Source organism: Littorina saxatilis, linkage group LG13, assembly GCF_037325665.1.
Source record: "Littorina saxatilis isolate snail1 linkage group LG13, US_GU_Lsax_2.0, whole genome shotgun sequence".
NCBI lineage: Eukaryota > Metazoa > Mollusca > Gastropoda > Littorinimorpha > Littorinidae > Littorina > Littorina saxatilis.
Window position 1 is genome coordinate 20051856 of NC_090257.1, and position 15080 is coordinate 20066935.

At 42.0% G+C, this 15080-nt stretch overlaps 1 protein-coding gene and 2 non-coding genes across 5 annotated transcripts; 2 read left to right on the forward strand and 1 right to left on the reverse strand.

Moving 5' to 3' along the window:
• The first annotated feature begins 6 nt into the window (after positions 1-6).
• On the forward strand, positions 7-13934 carry LOC138983817 (homocysteine S-methyltransferase YbgG-like). 3 transcript variants are annotated; one of them, XM_070357148.1, is made up of 8 exons: positions 7-229; positions 3830-3982; positions 5402-5469; positions 6832-6995; positions 8608-8708; positions 10122-10283; positions 10765-10955; positions 11871-13934. In XM_070357148.1, exons 1-8 carry the CDS (start codon positions 146-148, stop codon positions 12034-12036), a joined length of 1089 nt encoding a protein of 362 aa, XP_070213249.1. In that variant the 5' UTR covers positions 7-145; the 3' UTR covers positions 12037-13934. The 3 variants fall into 3 exon arrangements, with proteins under 3 accessions (XP_070213249.1, XP_070213250.1, XP_070213251.1); XM_070357150.1 differs by having other exon boundaries at positions 24-229; positions 3827-3982; XM_070357149.1 differs by lacking the exon at positions 3830-3982.
• Positions 405-478, forward strand: Trnat-agu (transfer RNA threonine (anticodon AGU)). Its single transcript has one exon. It is a non-coding gene; the product is annotated as a tRNA-Thr (tRNA).
• Positions 3590-3663, reverse strand: Trnat-agu (transfer RNA threonine (anticodon AGU)). Its single transcript has one exon. It is a non-coding gene; the product is annotated as a tRNA-Thr (tRNA).
• Positions 13935-15080: the final 1146 nt, after the last annotated feature.

The window sequence follows — 15080 nt, forward strand, 5'->3', positions numbered from 1 at the left end:
GTTACCTCCCCTGAAGCGCAAAGTTCACAACATGGTATGCATACATGTGTATGCTTAGGTTGTTCAACAAATACGATAGGACTGCCCAGTCTTTGTTCTGTTACGAATAGACGAAGAGGAGCATCTTTCATTAGTCTAGTTGTCAATGCACTATGGTCACATGTGGTCACACTGTGTAGATTGCAGCAATCGTTTTTCGGAGACCACGTTGACGTTGTCTCCATTGCGGGTAAGCGCATGGGAAAGATGTTTCGACCTTAGGGCGCGAGTACGGACGAATTAAACTGTTTAATTATGTCTAATTTGCATTCTCGCAAATTATATCATCAATAGAGTTAATTTAGTTAATGTTGCTAAAATTGGTGTTTGGATTATATTCTCTAAAGTGTTTTCCCCGGGCATCCGGCGCCATAGCTCAGTTGGTTAGAGCGTCTGCCTAGTAAGCAGAAGGCCGAGGGTTCGAATCCCTCTGGTGCCTTTTTACATTTTTTGGGTTGTCTTGGTTAAAAAAGATAAAGGCTGATAACTGTGAAAAGTTGTTTTATTTACTACAATGACAGAAATCAACAAAGGTTATTTTTGATTTTCTGTAGTGTATTCTCCAAAGGAACGTATGTGTGTATTCATGGCGATGGTGTGCGTGGTACTGTGATCCGTTAAAGTGCGCTGTCTCGCTCAGTACCGCCGACTTCAGCACTAGAGGTTTCTGTCGGGGTTACCCCACCCTTAGCTCCTGGTCAGGGACCTTACCTGGGAGCACAGGTAGCAGGGGTTTTAACGCGCCTCTTACCCGCGTGATGAACCCGTATGAGCACATAGGGTATTTACTAGTCAACAGTGCCACCTGTTAACCACCCCGCTCTGATAGGAACACCGCCAGTTGGTCCAGGACAGCTTATTCGTCCGGGCAAGCCCGACTTATATCGCTGCAATCCCTTATATCTAAGGGACACCCCCTATCCGCCACCTGGGGACCCGCCGGGTTGGGGATGGTCGCCCCGCCACCTAATTGGAGATAGCCTGACCCCGGGGAACGTATGTTATCTGATATGAAATTGTTTTCAAGGTTCTCTTATTTGAGGGCCAACGAATGACGTCTCACAACGTGCGTGGTCGTCCTTGGCGGTCAAGAAAGCCGCCGCGATCATTGCTCAGACGACACTTCTAGACCGAAAATATTTTTTGTGCGCATCACGTGCTCCACATAAATCGGCCGGAAACGAAGCAATAAATTATTGGGAAACCTGGATTTAGAGTTGAAAATATCACACAAAACCAAGCCAATGTCTGCATGTATTTTTGTTAATACATGCAAACTCTCTAATTGAGGCAACATTTATTCTTGATTTTTACCAGTACATACAATTTCAAAAATATCTGATAATCTCTTGAGTTTTCTTTTAGTTGTCAGTTGAAGGTGGAAGATGAATAAGTATTATAAAAAGACGGGCGAAGTGGCGCAGTGGTAAGACGTCTGCCTCCTAATCGGATGGTCGTGAGTTCGAATCCTGGCCGCGGCTGCCTGGTGGGTTAAGGGTGGAGATTTTTCCGATCTCCCAGGTCAACTTATGTGCAGACCTGCTAGTGCCTTATCCCCCATTCGTGTGTACATGCAAGCACAAGACCAAGTGCGCACGGAAAAGATCCTGTAATCAATGTTAGAGTTCGGTAGGTTATAGAAACAGGAAAATACCAAGCATATGCATCCCCCGAAAGCGGCATATGGCTGCCTAAATGGTAGGGTAAAAACGGTCATACACGTAAAAAAAATACCCCCACTCGTGCAAAAAAACGAGTGTACGTGGGAGTTTCAGCCTATGAACGCAGAAGAAGATGAAGAAGTATTCTAAAACTTATTTATAAGACATTCAAAAAGTTCTTGGTGACAAAATCTGTCATTTCTCTACAATTGCTGAATACATTTGCAACAGAGTCATCCAAGCACTGATACCTCTGTTAGACAAGACACTCATTCTGATCATTTGTGACACCAGAGGAGTAATAACAAGTCGCGTAAGGCAAAATAACAACATTTAGTCAAGCTGTCGAACTCACAGAATGAAACTGAACGCACTGCTTTTTTCACCAAGACCACATACTCGTAGTTTCGTCAGTCCACTGCTCGTGGCAAAGGCAGTGAAATCGACAAGCCATGCAGAATAGTGCGGTAGTGGTCGCGCTGAGCAGGATAACACGCTTTTCTGTATGTCTATTCTTTTTAGCTTACTGAGTTTGTTTTTAATTCAAACATATCATATCTATATGTTTTTGGAATCAGGGACTGACAAGGAATAAGATGAAATTGTTTTTAAATCGATTTCGGAAAATTAATTTTAATCATAATTTTCATATTTTTAATTTTCAGAGCTTGTTTGTAATCCAAATATAACATATGCATATGTTTTTGGAATCAGAAAATGACGAAGAATTAGATGAAATTGTTTTTGGATCGTTTAATAAAAAAATAATTTTAATTACAAGTTTCCGATTTTTAATGACCAAACTCATCAATTAGTTTTGAAGCCACCAAGCTGAAATGCAATACTGAAGTCCGGCCTTCGTCGAAGATTGCTTGGCCAAAATTTCAATCAATTTGATTAAAAAATGAGGGTGTGACAGTGCCACCTCAACTTTTACAAAAAGCCGGATATGACGTCATCAAAGACATTTATCAAAAAAATGAACAAAAAAGTCCGGGGATATCATACCCAGGAACTCTCATGTCAAATTTCATAAAGATCGGTCCAGTAGTTTAGTCTGAATCGCTCTACACACACACCCATGCACAGACAGACACACACACACACACACATACACCACCACCCTCGTCTCGATTCCCCCTCTATGTTACAACATTTAGTCAAAACTTCACTAAATGTAAAAAGGGGTATATATTGGAATTTTGGACTAAAATAAGTTTTTACAGTCATGAACTGGAGAAAAAGATGATGGGTAACAACTAAGATGAAAAAAAAAAGTTTAAAAAATGCGAGATTACCCTTTATTCCCAAACTCTCCCACTTTTACTGAAGTTCTTAGTTTGACTTAGCCAGAGTCGTTTTGTGGTCAAACTAATAATACCAAGCAGTTCAAATTGATCTAACTCCGCCCCCCCCCCCCCCTCCTTAGCATAAAAAGTAACTCTACCAATTTCAAACTTTAAGAAATTGCACCAAAGTAACTACTGCAAGTTTTCTTTTAAACAAAATGTGTACTCAAACTTTGCAGGAAGCCAGTAGCAATTGGAAATATGCATATTGGATCTTGAGCGGGTGATAATGGGGGATGGTTAATTTATGAAGATCAGTTTGAATATGTGTTTGGGGGAGCACTTTTATTCACGTGTGCACCAGTTAGTGTTATTCACTTATTGTGTCTGTGTCAGGGGGAAAAAAACTTAAGTTTGAGCGAGAAATTGAGCACTGCATGGGAACATTACAGGACCTACAGAAGCAGAAAAATTAATAATGGTGGTGTTTTTGTATGAGGCTGCTGGAAACTGTCTTAACTTGGAAATATAATTTCTAGGATCATCAGTACACGTACAGTGACTGAGCAACAACAAGAACGAAAAAAAAAAAAAAAAGTTAGGCGCCAGACGGATTCGAACCATCGACCTTCTGCTTACTAGGCAGACGCTCTAACCAACTGAGCTATGGTGCCATCTGATTTCTCAGGTGGAATTAAGTGTGCAGTATCTAAAGCTCCGAAAAATGTTCCTTCTTCTCTGGGTTTAATCAATACTTGGTCTTTGGCACGGTAGATTAATACACAGTAATACTAATTCAAATAATAATCAAGTCTTTTTCTTCTTCTTTTCTTCAAGTAGCGCTGCATACAATTTTGGTCTCAAGAAGTCATCGAGCAACTTATTCAAGGGAACAAACCCGTGCCACCTAAAATGGCCGCGAAAACGAAGGTTGTCGTTCTTGATGGTGGAAGTGGTTTCTCACTCGTAGAAGCTGGCCATAAGGAAATAGAAGTAAGTGATAAATTTTGTTCATTATACTTTTAACGTCGTAACATTCTTTATCTAAGGATCTAGCATACCCATCCAGGCAATATTACAAAATTGTCTGTTTGTTTTATCTTTTCCATCTGCAACCCGGCCGCAGTCTGCGCACCCAGAGTCCCACGGCTCCGCCGCCGCCAACCATGGCGGTCACCCAAGCCGATGTGCACGAGAAAGTTACCAACTGTTTGGGAGCCAGCCGCGGTGTTGGACTGTTTGAAATTGAGATTTGTTGTGATTTCAACTAATCAGACCTCGCGGTTTGTTCTCTCCCGTTTGGGTGGCACCCACTCAGTTTCGGTTCGTGCACCTCGGCCTAGCCTTCTACTGTTTTAGTTTAAGTTTTTAACAAAAAAAGTGTCCGACCAGAATTATTGAATTATCATAATTTCTTTGAGTTTTGATTTTACCTATCTGAGGATAAAATAGCTGACAAATCTTACAACCACAGTTACCCAGTTCCGGCATATCAAACCGAGCGACGGTCAACTCCGACTCGGAAATAAATTTGTGTTTCTATAGTAGTCACTGAACTCATAAACTTTTTTTATGTAAAAAAAACCAAAAGAAATCTGTACTCACCAAGACAGTTGGATCTGAATCCATCTCCTTTGACTATTTGATTCTTTTTCTGGGTCTCTGCTTTTACTTTTGCTTTTCGGTTCACTTTTTATTTGTGTCCTCCGATGCCGGGCGACAATTTGACGTTGAAGTTGCTGTCAAGTGACTGTTTTTGTGAGTACATAGAGATTAATACTACATGGCTTGCTGTGTCGTACCAGATTTACACGTTGTTGTTTTTTAATTAAATATTAAACTGCGAGCGAAAGCGAGGTGTTCACTATTTGAAAAAGAAACGAGTGTAAATCCGGTACAACACAGCAAGCCATGTAGTATTCTGTTTATCCTACATACTGTACTTACGTGTATTTAACTGAAAATGTCCTGCAGTCGAGGCAGCGAAAAAGAAGACGCTTGTTTTGGAACCTCGATCTCTTCCAAAGCATCGTGCAATCTATTACGTCAAAGCAAAGAAACGTCACTCTAAAAGTGTGACGTGACGTGTTAGTTCTAAAAATTCATCGAGGGTAATTAGCGAGCGCAATTTTTTTTGTCTATAATGACGTTTGTCTCGGTGATTTTGGCATCATAAGCAGTGAAAAAAACATGAAAACAGGTCCCTGCCAGACTTGCTTGACATGACCTCATTTACATGATATACACACGTGTGGACGGTTTGAACGATTATTATTTCACGAGTGTCTCTCTCGGCGTATGTAGGATAAAGCTTTTTTAAAAATATGTGTTCGTGTTTTTTTTCTTTCTCACCAACAGTCTTTTTTTTCGATTTTAAATTTCTTATTAATTTTGTTTCTTTTTTTCCCCCAGAAAGATCCTCTTTGGTCGGCTTTGCTCGTTAAAACTCAACCACAGGCTATTGTGGATCTCCATAAACAGTGAGTGAAACTGTAGAATGACATCATCAGTGTTTGCTTGTGAGGTTCACCGGCCTTACAGAAATGTCAAGCCGTCAGTCTGTCAATTGATCATTCTGTTTAGTACTGCACTAACAAGCACACATGCACTGTACTTGCACACATGCGCGCGTACGCAGACAGACATACACACAGGCACACAGACACACAGACACACACACACACACGCGCGCGCACGCACGCACGCACGCACTGGCACGCACGCACGCACGCACGCACGCACGCACGCACACACACATACACACACACACACACACACGCACAAAGTCACACACACACACACACAGTCACAGTCACACATCCACACACACACACATACTCACTCTCTCTCTCTCTCTCTCTCTCTCTCTCTCTCTCTCTCTCTCTCTCTCTCTCTCTCTCTCTCTCTCTCTCTCTGTCTTTCTTTATTTTTTTCTATTAAAAAAAAAAAAAAGTGGCGTAAGGCGAAAATACAACATTAGTCAAGCTGTCGAACGCAATGCAATTTTTTCGCAAGACCGTATACTCGTAGCATCGTCAGTCCACCGCTCGTGGCAAAGGCAGTGAAATTGACAAGAAGAGCGGGGTAGTAGGCTAGTTGCGCTGAGAAGGATAGCACGCTTTCCTGTACCTATCTTCGTTTTAACTTTCTGAGCGTGTTTTTAATCCAAACATATCATATCTATATGTTTTTGGAATCAGGAACCGACAAGGAATAAGATGAAATTGTTTTTAAATTGATTTCGAAAATTTAATTTTGATCATAATTTTTATATTTTTAATTTTTTTCAGAGCTTGTTTTTAATCCAAATATAACATATTTATATGTTTTTGGAATCAGAAAATGATGAAGAATAAGATGAACGTAAATTTGGATCGTTTTATAAAAAAAAATTTATTAAAAATTTTAGAGTTTTAAGCCACCAAGCTGAAATGCAATACCGAAGTCCGGCCTTCATCGAAGATTGCTTGGCCAAATTTTCAAATTTGATTAAAAAATGAGGGTGTGACAGTGCCGCCTCAACTTTTACAAAAAGCCGGATATGGCGTCATCAAAGGTATTTATCGAAAAAAAAGAAAAAAAACGTCCGGGGATATCATTCCCAGGAACTCTCATGTAAAATTGTATAAAGATCGGTCCAGTAGTTTGGTCTGAATCGCTCTACACACACACACGCACAGACAGACACACACACACACATACACCACGACCCTCGTCTCGATTCCCCCTCTATGTTAAAACACTTTAGTCAAAACTTGACTAAATGTAAAAATGGTGTGGGGTGATCTTACAACAAATGCTTCAAAATACCCTCACCAAAATGTTACACTTTGACAATACAGGTTTTACCGCAGCGGTGCAGACATCGTTGTGACTGCCACGTACCAAGCGTCAATTGAGGGTTACGTCAAAAAGTTCGGAATGACGCAATCAGAGGCTGCAGATGTCGTCACGGAGGGAATCAATCTTGCAAAGCAAGCACGTCACCAAATGCAGAGCGAATCAGGCAAGAACATTCTTTGTTTTCTCTTTGTCCCTGTCTGACAGTCTCTGTCTCCCCCCTCCCCTCTGTCTGTCTGTCTGTCTGTCTGTCTGTCTGTCTGTCTGTCTGTCTCTCTCTCTCTCTCTCTCTCTCTCTCTCTCTCTCTATATATATATATATATATATATATATATGGTGGACATCCTATGAGCGTTTTGAACATGTATAAGTATTTAGGAGTATGGTTGTCTACACGCCCGTCCTTCTCTCACACTCTTAATGATTTTGCTGCAAAAGGGAAAAAGGGAGTCATAGGTATTTTAAAATGTTTATGGCAACTGTGTGACAGATCTCCAGCTATTTTCTTCAAGCTTTTCGACGCACAGATTCAACCGATGCTGTCATATGGTGCCGAAGTTTGGGGGGTTGAAGCAGACCATACACCTATAGAGAGAGTTCATTTATTCGCACTTAAACGTTTTTTGAATACGAGTATGAGAACACCAAATGCTATGGTCTATGGAGAAACGGGAAGGTACCCCTTGTTTATAAACAGCTTTGTTAAATGCATTCGTTTTTGGCTACGTATATTGAGGATGCCACATCATCGCCTTCCGAGCAAGGCGTATAAAATGCTGAAATATCTCCATGAACAAAATAAGAAAACATGGGCCTCCTCGATCTGTTACACTCTGTACATGTACGGTTTTGATGAAGTATGGGAAAACCAAGGTGTTGGCGATGAGAGGGCGTTCCTAACAGCATTTAAAGAAACACTTATTTCATCCTATAAGCAAACCTGGCTTGAAAATGTACTAGGAAGTGAACGTTTCTCTCTGTACAGAACCTTCAAATCAACCCTAACATTATCCAACTATTTAAGTGATTTGAAACATATTAAAGCTAGAAATCTTCTGATTAGACTCAGATTGGGAGTATCTCCTCTGAAAGTGCATCGATTTCGCTTTAATTTAAATGCAACCTCCGCTGATTTATCTTGTCCATTTTGTTGTGGCAGTGTTGAAGATAAAGTCCACTTTGTTTTAGTATGCCCTAAATATGCTGAGTTAAGAGAATATTATATTCCACGAAAATACACTAGAATCCCATCATTGTTTATATTAACCATGCTGTTTTCAAACACTAGTAAGCCGCTATTGCTACGTTTTTCTACATTTGTCATGAAGGCGCTTTCCATTCGTAATCCATAATCCGTAAACGAAACAGGGCGATACTAGTAGGATGTTCTTGTTTTTGTTTACTATGTGCATTTGTATGCTGGTGCTTGAGATGTGCTCATCTCCATGAAAAGGGCCCAAGGCCTACTCATCAAAACATTCAGATTTCTCTCTCTCTCTCTGTCCCTGTCTCTCTCTCTGTCTCTGCCTCTCTCTCTCTCTCTCTCTCTCTCTCTCTCTCTCTCTCTCCCCCCTTTCTGTCTGTCCGTCCGTCCTGAGACACACACACACACACACACACACACACACACACACACACACACACACACACACACACTTACACACATACACACACACACTCTCTCTCTCTCTCTCTTTTCCAACCGAAAGGTTCATTTTACCTGCATCGGTTTGTCATGCTGTTTGCAATCATTATATGGACAAAGTCTAATTTTCAGGTCGCAAATGCTGGGTTGCCGGAAGTGTAGGACCGTATGGCGCCACCCTTTGTGACATGTCAGAGTACCATGGGAAATACGCAGAGAAGATGACATCACAGGTATTACGTCACAGTGCGCTTTCGTTTTAGGCCTTTTGACGTGTGTGTGTGTGTGTGTGTGTGTGTGTGTGTGTGTGTGTGTGTGTGTGCGCGCGAAAGATATTAATGTAACCTTACTGTGGTGTGATAATTAAATGTCTGTACTCTCTTTCTTCTCTACTTGAGAGCAAGTTCCCCGCGTGGAAAGTCAATATTTTTCATAGGGAAAACTTTGAAGCTTGAGAGAGAGAGAGAGAGAGAGAGAGAGAGAGAGAGAGAGAGAGAGAGAGAGAGAGAGAGAGAGAGAGAGAGAGAGGGTGCCGAGAGAGAGAGAGAGAGAGAGAGAGAGAGAGAGAGAGAGAGAGAGAGAGAGAGAGAGAGAGAGAGAAAGAGACAGACAGAGAGACAGAGGGAGAGAGAGACAAAAAAAGAGAGACAGACAGACAAGACAGACAGACAGGAAATTGTAAAACCTTAAACTTTATTTTACTCACTTGTACTTGAGTTCTGGTTAACAACACAGCAGTCTTTCGGACACTTTTCAGATGAATGAATGAAATTAAATGAAAGAAAATGTAAGCCGTAAGGGAACTGAATACAAATGTAAGTGAATGAAATTCCATTTTGAGCCTTTTTGTTCTGAATGCTTTTCAACACCTCAGCTCACGGAGGACGGGTGAAACGTTTCATTGACGTTGTTTGCAGCCTAGTTTTGAAATTGTAAAGAAATCGTCGTGCGAGTTTATTATTTGCAATGGTTTCCATTTTAAAATAAATTTGAAAGATACACTGTGTTGAAGTATTTTTCTCGATAAGAAACTTGTTGTTATTAAAGAAAAATGTAGGTTTTTGTATAATATGCAAACATGAAAAAGCCACACGGTCTTAAGGCCAAAAAAAAAGTCTGTTTACGGAATCCCGACCGACCCTTTTTTTTCGGGCGACCCTAGACGTTTTTTTGGCATTTTGGAAGAAAAAAAAGTCTTTGTTTTTTGGCAAATTAACTTTAAAATATGTTTTTTTGAAGAAAAAAAAATCCCGACCTACCGATCCTATTTATTTTGCCTATGTTACCGTAAACAGACTTTTTTGGGGGGGCCTAAGAGTAAGTGGTGGTGGTGGGGGGGGGGGGGGGGGGGGAGGCGGTAGGTAAAACAGTCAGCGGAGTCGATGCGGGAGGAGGTACGAGGGGGTTGAGGTTTTGTATTTTTGACCGAAATATAACAGTTGTCACAGATCTCGACAGTCAGTATTCACCTCGACCGCTAGCGCGATCTGTGCAAAATGTCATGTTCTGGTAAAAAAAAAAAAAAAAAAAAAAATACAACTAACGAATAATAACTGAAATACCGACAAATGAATGTGATAGTGCACAATAACAACGAATGTTGACCAGGAGTTTGATAGTGCACAATAACAACGAATGTTGACCAGGAGCTGACGGAGTGGCACAGCAGACGACTGGCGGCCATCGTGAAGGGACAGCCGGACATTCTGGCTGTTGAGACCATCCCGGTGGTCAAAGAGGCGGAGGCCATTTTGGAAAGTCTCAAGTCATTTCCGGAGAGTCGCGCGTGGGTGTCTTTCCAGTGCAAGGTGGGTTGGTTATACTTAGTGGGTTGGTTGGTTGGTTGGTTGGTTAGTTAGTGGGTTGGTTGGTTGGTGGGTTGGTTAGTTAGTGGGTTGGTTGGTGGGTTGGTTAGTTAGTGGGTTGGTTGGTTGGTTGGTTGGTGGGTTGGTTAGTTAGTGGGTTGGTTGGTTGGTTGTTGGTTGGTGGTTGGTTGTTGTTTTTTACATTTAGTCAAAGGCAAAACTGCATGTGAAACCCAACGCAAAAAAATCCAGACCTTTTCCATTTGCACTTCGCCCAAAGGTAGAGACATCGCTGGAAGAACTGGAACAAGAAAGAGTGACGATGACGATGACGATGATGATGATGACGATGATGATGATGATGATGATGATGACGATGCTGCTGCTGCTGATTATGATGATATGATAGTTACAACGATGACGACAATGACATCGGTGACGATGATGATCGAAGATGTTTTCTCCCTCTCTGATATGATTACAGGACGAAGCTCACACCGGCCACGGCGAGAAACTGAGTGACGCAATACGTACGTCATTGCAATCTGACAACGTCATAGCGGTGGGCGTCAACTGCACCAACGCAAATTACATCACACCCTTGCTGAAGAGTCTGTCACATCTGGACATCAAAGTGCCCATACTGGTCAAACCCAACAAAGGGGGGCTGTCTGGGTAAGTGAAGCGTACATGGCTGAATTTAGGCGGGGGGCCAGGGTTCCGGAGCACCGCCCTCCCCCGCCTCCACCCCTACCCGGCAAATATACCCTTTTTCCTTTTCTTTTTTATAGGAGAGACGCAAAATACCCCTTTCGAATGCTCAATTTCAAAAGCCCACTGTTGTGTGTGCGTCGAGTGTCCCCCCCCCCATCTCCCCGCCATCCACCCCTTTCCTCCAACAAAAACAATTCCACCGATCCCCCCCCCCCCCAAACACACACACAAAAGAAAGAAATACAAAGACAAAAAAACAACCAGTTACCCAACCAAACATTCTACATCAAACAAACCACACAGACAAAAACATTTTTTAAACAAACAACACGACTCGAAAACATTAACCCACACAAGGTACCCCTATCTCTTCAATCAATGTGTTTTAGCTCCATAAAGCGCTTTTTCTATTTTTGACACACACACACACACACGCGCGCACACGCACACTTGAGATTTTGAATGGCTCATTCAGGTGTTTACGTTTGTTCCTTTAATTTTCTTGTACCCCCAAAAATCTCTTACTTTAACTCAAATATTTTCAAGTGTATGACAACTTTATGAGAAACTGATGTAAAAAAAAACCACTTTAAAAAAAAACATGTTGTGGACCCTTCTGAAGACTTCATTGTATTAGAGTAAAGTAGAGTAAAGTAAGTTTCAGATGAACAAGTTTTTATGGGTTTTGTAAGGTTACCCCAAAGAAGAATAAATGCGTCTGCATACAACAAACTACTCTTTTTCCCCCATTCAGTTTCAAAACGCATTTTTAAGCTTGCTTTAAGCAAATTAATAGGAGAAGCAATTAAAATCTACAGAGAGTGTTACCAGATGTGAAAAAACTCAAAAGCAATTGTTGTGGGGTTTTTCCTTCAGAGAAGCGCCCGCTACAACGTCTCTTGACGAAAAAGCTCCAGAGTGGATTCAACATGGCGCCACCTGGTTGGGCGGATGTTGCTATTACGGACCACGTGACATCGCCAGCCTACGTCACTTCCTGGACAGCCAGCCTGAATTGGAGCTTTCCGGGCCGACTCTGTGAGAATTGTGTTAGACTGTACCATGAAATAAAGTGTTGAACATCGCAATTTGGAATGCGTTTAATCTCATATCAGCTACCCCAAAACTAGAAATGAAAGCGCATGACACGTTTAATTACAGACAATACAAAACATTCACTGGAACTTAAAGGCACAGTAAGCCTCCCGTAAACCACCACAGAGCTCCCCGAGCGTCTACATACAGTACAAGCATACTTCCATTTGAACGCTCACCGAACGGGAACATCCTGGCTGCTTTCTGTCGAGCGAGAGAAATTTTCAAAGAATTTATTTTCGTGGACTTGGTCCTCTACAACAATGGCGCCTCGTTTTGGTGCTCTTATGAATATTCAATACTGGAAATCACGCCCGGACAGTAAGCCTCCCGTAAACCATCACAGATACTGTCAGGCTTTTACACACAGTACAAACACCCTTCCATTTGAACGCTCATCAAACGGGAACATCCTAGGTGCCCTACGTAAAGAGGGAGCAATTTTTAAAGAATTAATTTTGCAGATTGTCTCGAACACTTTTTGGACCCATCCTGAACTCAGATCAAAAATGAGTTACTTCCCTTCGGGTCTCATTCTATCGATGTAAACTGGCCATAGCCGTGGATCGATGACTGATTATCAGAATGTTTTTGGACCGTGGTGCGTTTTTGCGCTAGACCTAACTTTTAAAATCTAAATAATAAATTGACAGCTTGTTACACAAATATTCTTTAATCATAAAAGAATTCTTTTTTCATCAAGACAAGATCAGTAATCTACAATTCGAAGTTGTGAAAGTTTGAAAAAAGAAAAGCCCGGAAGCAGGGTCACGCAAGGGTCGTAGCAGACGACGGTTTATGCATATCGCCGTTCCTCTCAACAGTCAAAAGCCATCGCTAGAGTTCTTGTGAACCACAGCCGTTTGTTTCGTGCATAAAAACGTGCTATTGTAGATAAGCTCACATCGAGTCGCATTCAAATGACTAACTGACGACGACATTGTGAAAAAGGGAAACTGGATCACACGGGTTCACGATGGCTCAGGGGTAAGATAAACCACGCAAAAATAAATTCTTTGAAAATTGTTCGCTCTTTACGGAGGGCACCTAGGATGTTCTCAATCGGTGAGTGTTTAAATGAAAGGGTGTTAGTACTGTGTGTAAAAGCCTGACCGTATCTGTGATGGTTTACGGGAGGCTTACTGTGCCTTTAATTTATTTTTATTTACTTCATAATCCCAATGCTAGGAAATTCGGGTTGCTTCTTTCCAGTGGGAAGCTATCAGCAAGTTAGAGTCGCGTTAGGCCAACAAAAAAAAGGTGTGGTTACGGTAACATAGCCCCAAAAAATAGGGTAGGAAGGTAGGCAATCATTTTTTTTAAACTTTTTTTTCTAATGTGTACAAATTTAACCTACTTGACAGGGAAATAAGTGTGCGACTCGGGCGCTTTCGCTTTCATTGCGTTTTCTGCACTCGTTTTCTTTTGTTTTTTGTTTTTTTGACAAATGTACTAAAAAGTTATAGGGTCGGCCCCTAAAAATAGGGTAGGTCGGGTTACCGTAACCACACCTATTTTTTTTTAGGCCTTACCCAGGTGTGTGCGTGTTTAGGTGTGATCAGCAACCTGCAGTTATGGCAGAATGACCGAGGTCTCTTACGTGTCACTGTGGTGACAGGGGGCTGGGATCTGGATACGGTGAGTATAAAGTTAACTCGTGGCCATCCCGGCCAAGATTCGAACCTGTGATCCTAGGATCACAAGTCCAGTGCTCTACCAATAGACCCATCGGTCTTCAAAGTGGACGAATAATATACACAACAGACACATAATGATGACGGATGATAACGTATCTCTGGATGTTACTTCAAGTAATTGTAGCTGCAATAAAAAATAAAAAATCTGGGTTCCTCTCTGGATAGTGCTAATTACGGTCAATATACTCGCAATACTTTTCATTGCGCGCGCGTCTGTGAGTGTGTGTGTGTGTGTGTGTGTGTGTGTGTGTGTGTGTGTGTGTGTGTGTGTGTGTGTGTGTGTGTGTGTGTGTGTGTGTGTGTGTGAGTGTGTGTGTGTGTGTGTGCTTTCTTGTGTGTGTTAACAACCGAATAGACTACCACAAATGCACCTGAACAACTTGTAAGACCATTTTACGCCAAAGCAGTCAGGGCATTAAATCTTTATTTGATGATCTCCCCTGTCGAATTACGAAAATGCGCGCGAGACGGGCTGCTGAAGTAACTGACTATAATTATTAGACTTGAGTTGTTCATATTTTGGTGTCCGCCATTACCGCATTTGTTCACTTGCTCTCTCATTTACGTCTTTCTCCCGAGGCTCATAATTATGTGAGCGGAAGGGAAATTGACTGTACTGCGATAGGTAGCGGTCAACGCTTTGGGGAATAAGTTACAGCTAGCTATTTACTCGTTCGGTCAGTTAAGTTCCGACCTGGTGCTGAAACGGCATCCCAGTTGTCCGCTGAGATCAGGGGACGTCACTGAGTGCTGAACTCTACTTGAATGTTGACCATTAACACACACACACACACACACACACACACACTCACACACACACATCGGACATACAGACGGACAGACAGACAGACAGACAGACATTCGCGCACTCGTGACACGTACACTGAGCGCACAGACAGACACTGATGAACACTGAGATAGACACAGACAGACACACACACACGTACGCACGCATACACACGCACGCACACACTGACACACACACACACACACACTGACACACACACACACACACACACACACACACACACACACACACACACACACTGAGTAAGTGAACAGTTTGACTATGCATCCTAGCCTCACACGGCAGTCATAAGTTGAGCCGTTCAGTCGGTTTTGTGCTGGAACCAACTCACAAAATGTGAGAAATTCTAAACGTTCCTTTGCGAAAGAACTTGGCAATACGCTACACCCCCAAGGCAGGTAGAGTTCCAGTGTGATCTTATGAAAATACGACCAGAAAAGTAATGTTACATGATCACAGCAAAGTCATGCCCGTCTCTTTGTCGTT

Coding starts and splice junctions, on each gene's coding strand:
- LOC138983817 (XM_070357148.1), top strand. CDS start 146: ATGCACTATGGTCACATGTGGTCACACTGTGTAGATTGCAGCAATCGT. Junction 3,983..5,401: donor CTGGCCATAAGGAAATAGAA/GTAAGTGATAAA, acceptor TTTTTCCCCCAG/AAAGATCCTCTTTGGTCGGC. Junction 8,709..10,121: donor CAGAGAAGATGACATCACAG/GTATTACGTCAC, acceptor AATGTTGACCAG/GAGCTGACGGAGTGGCACAG.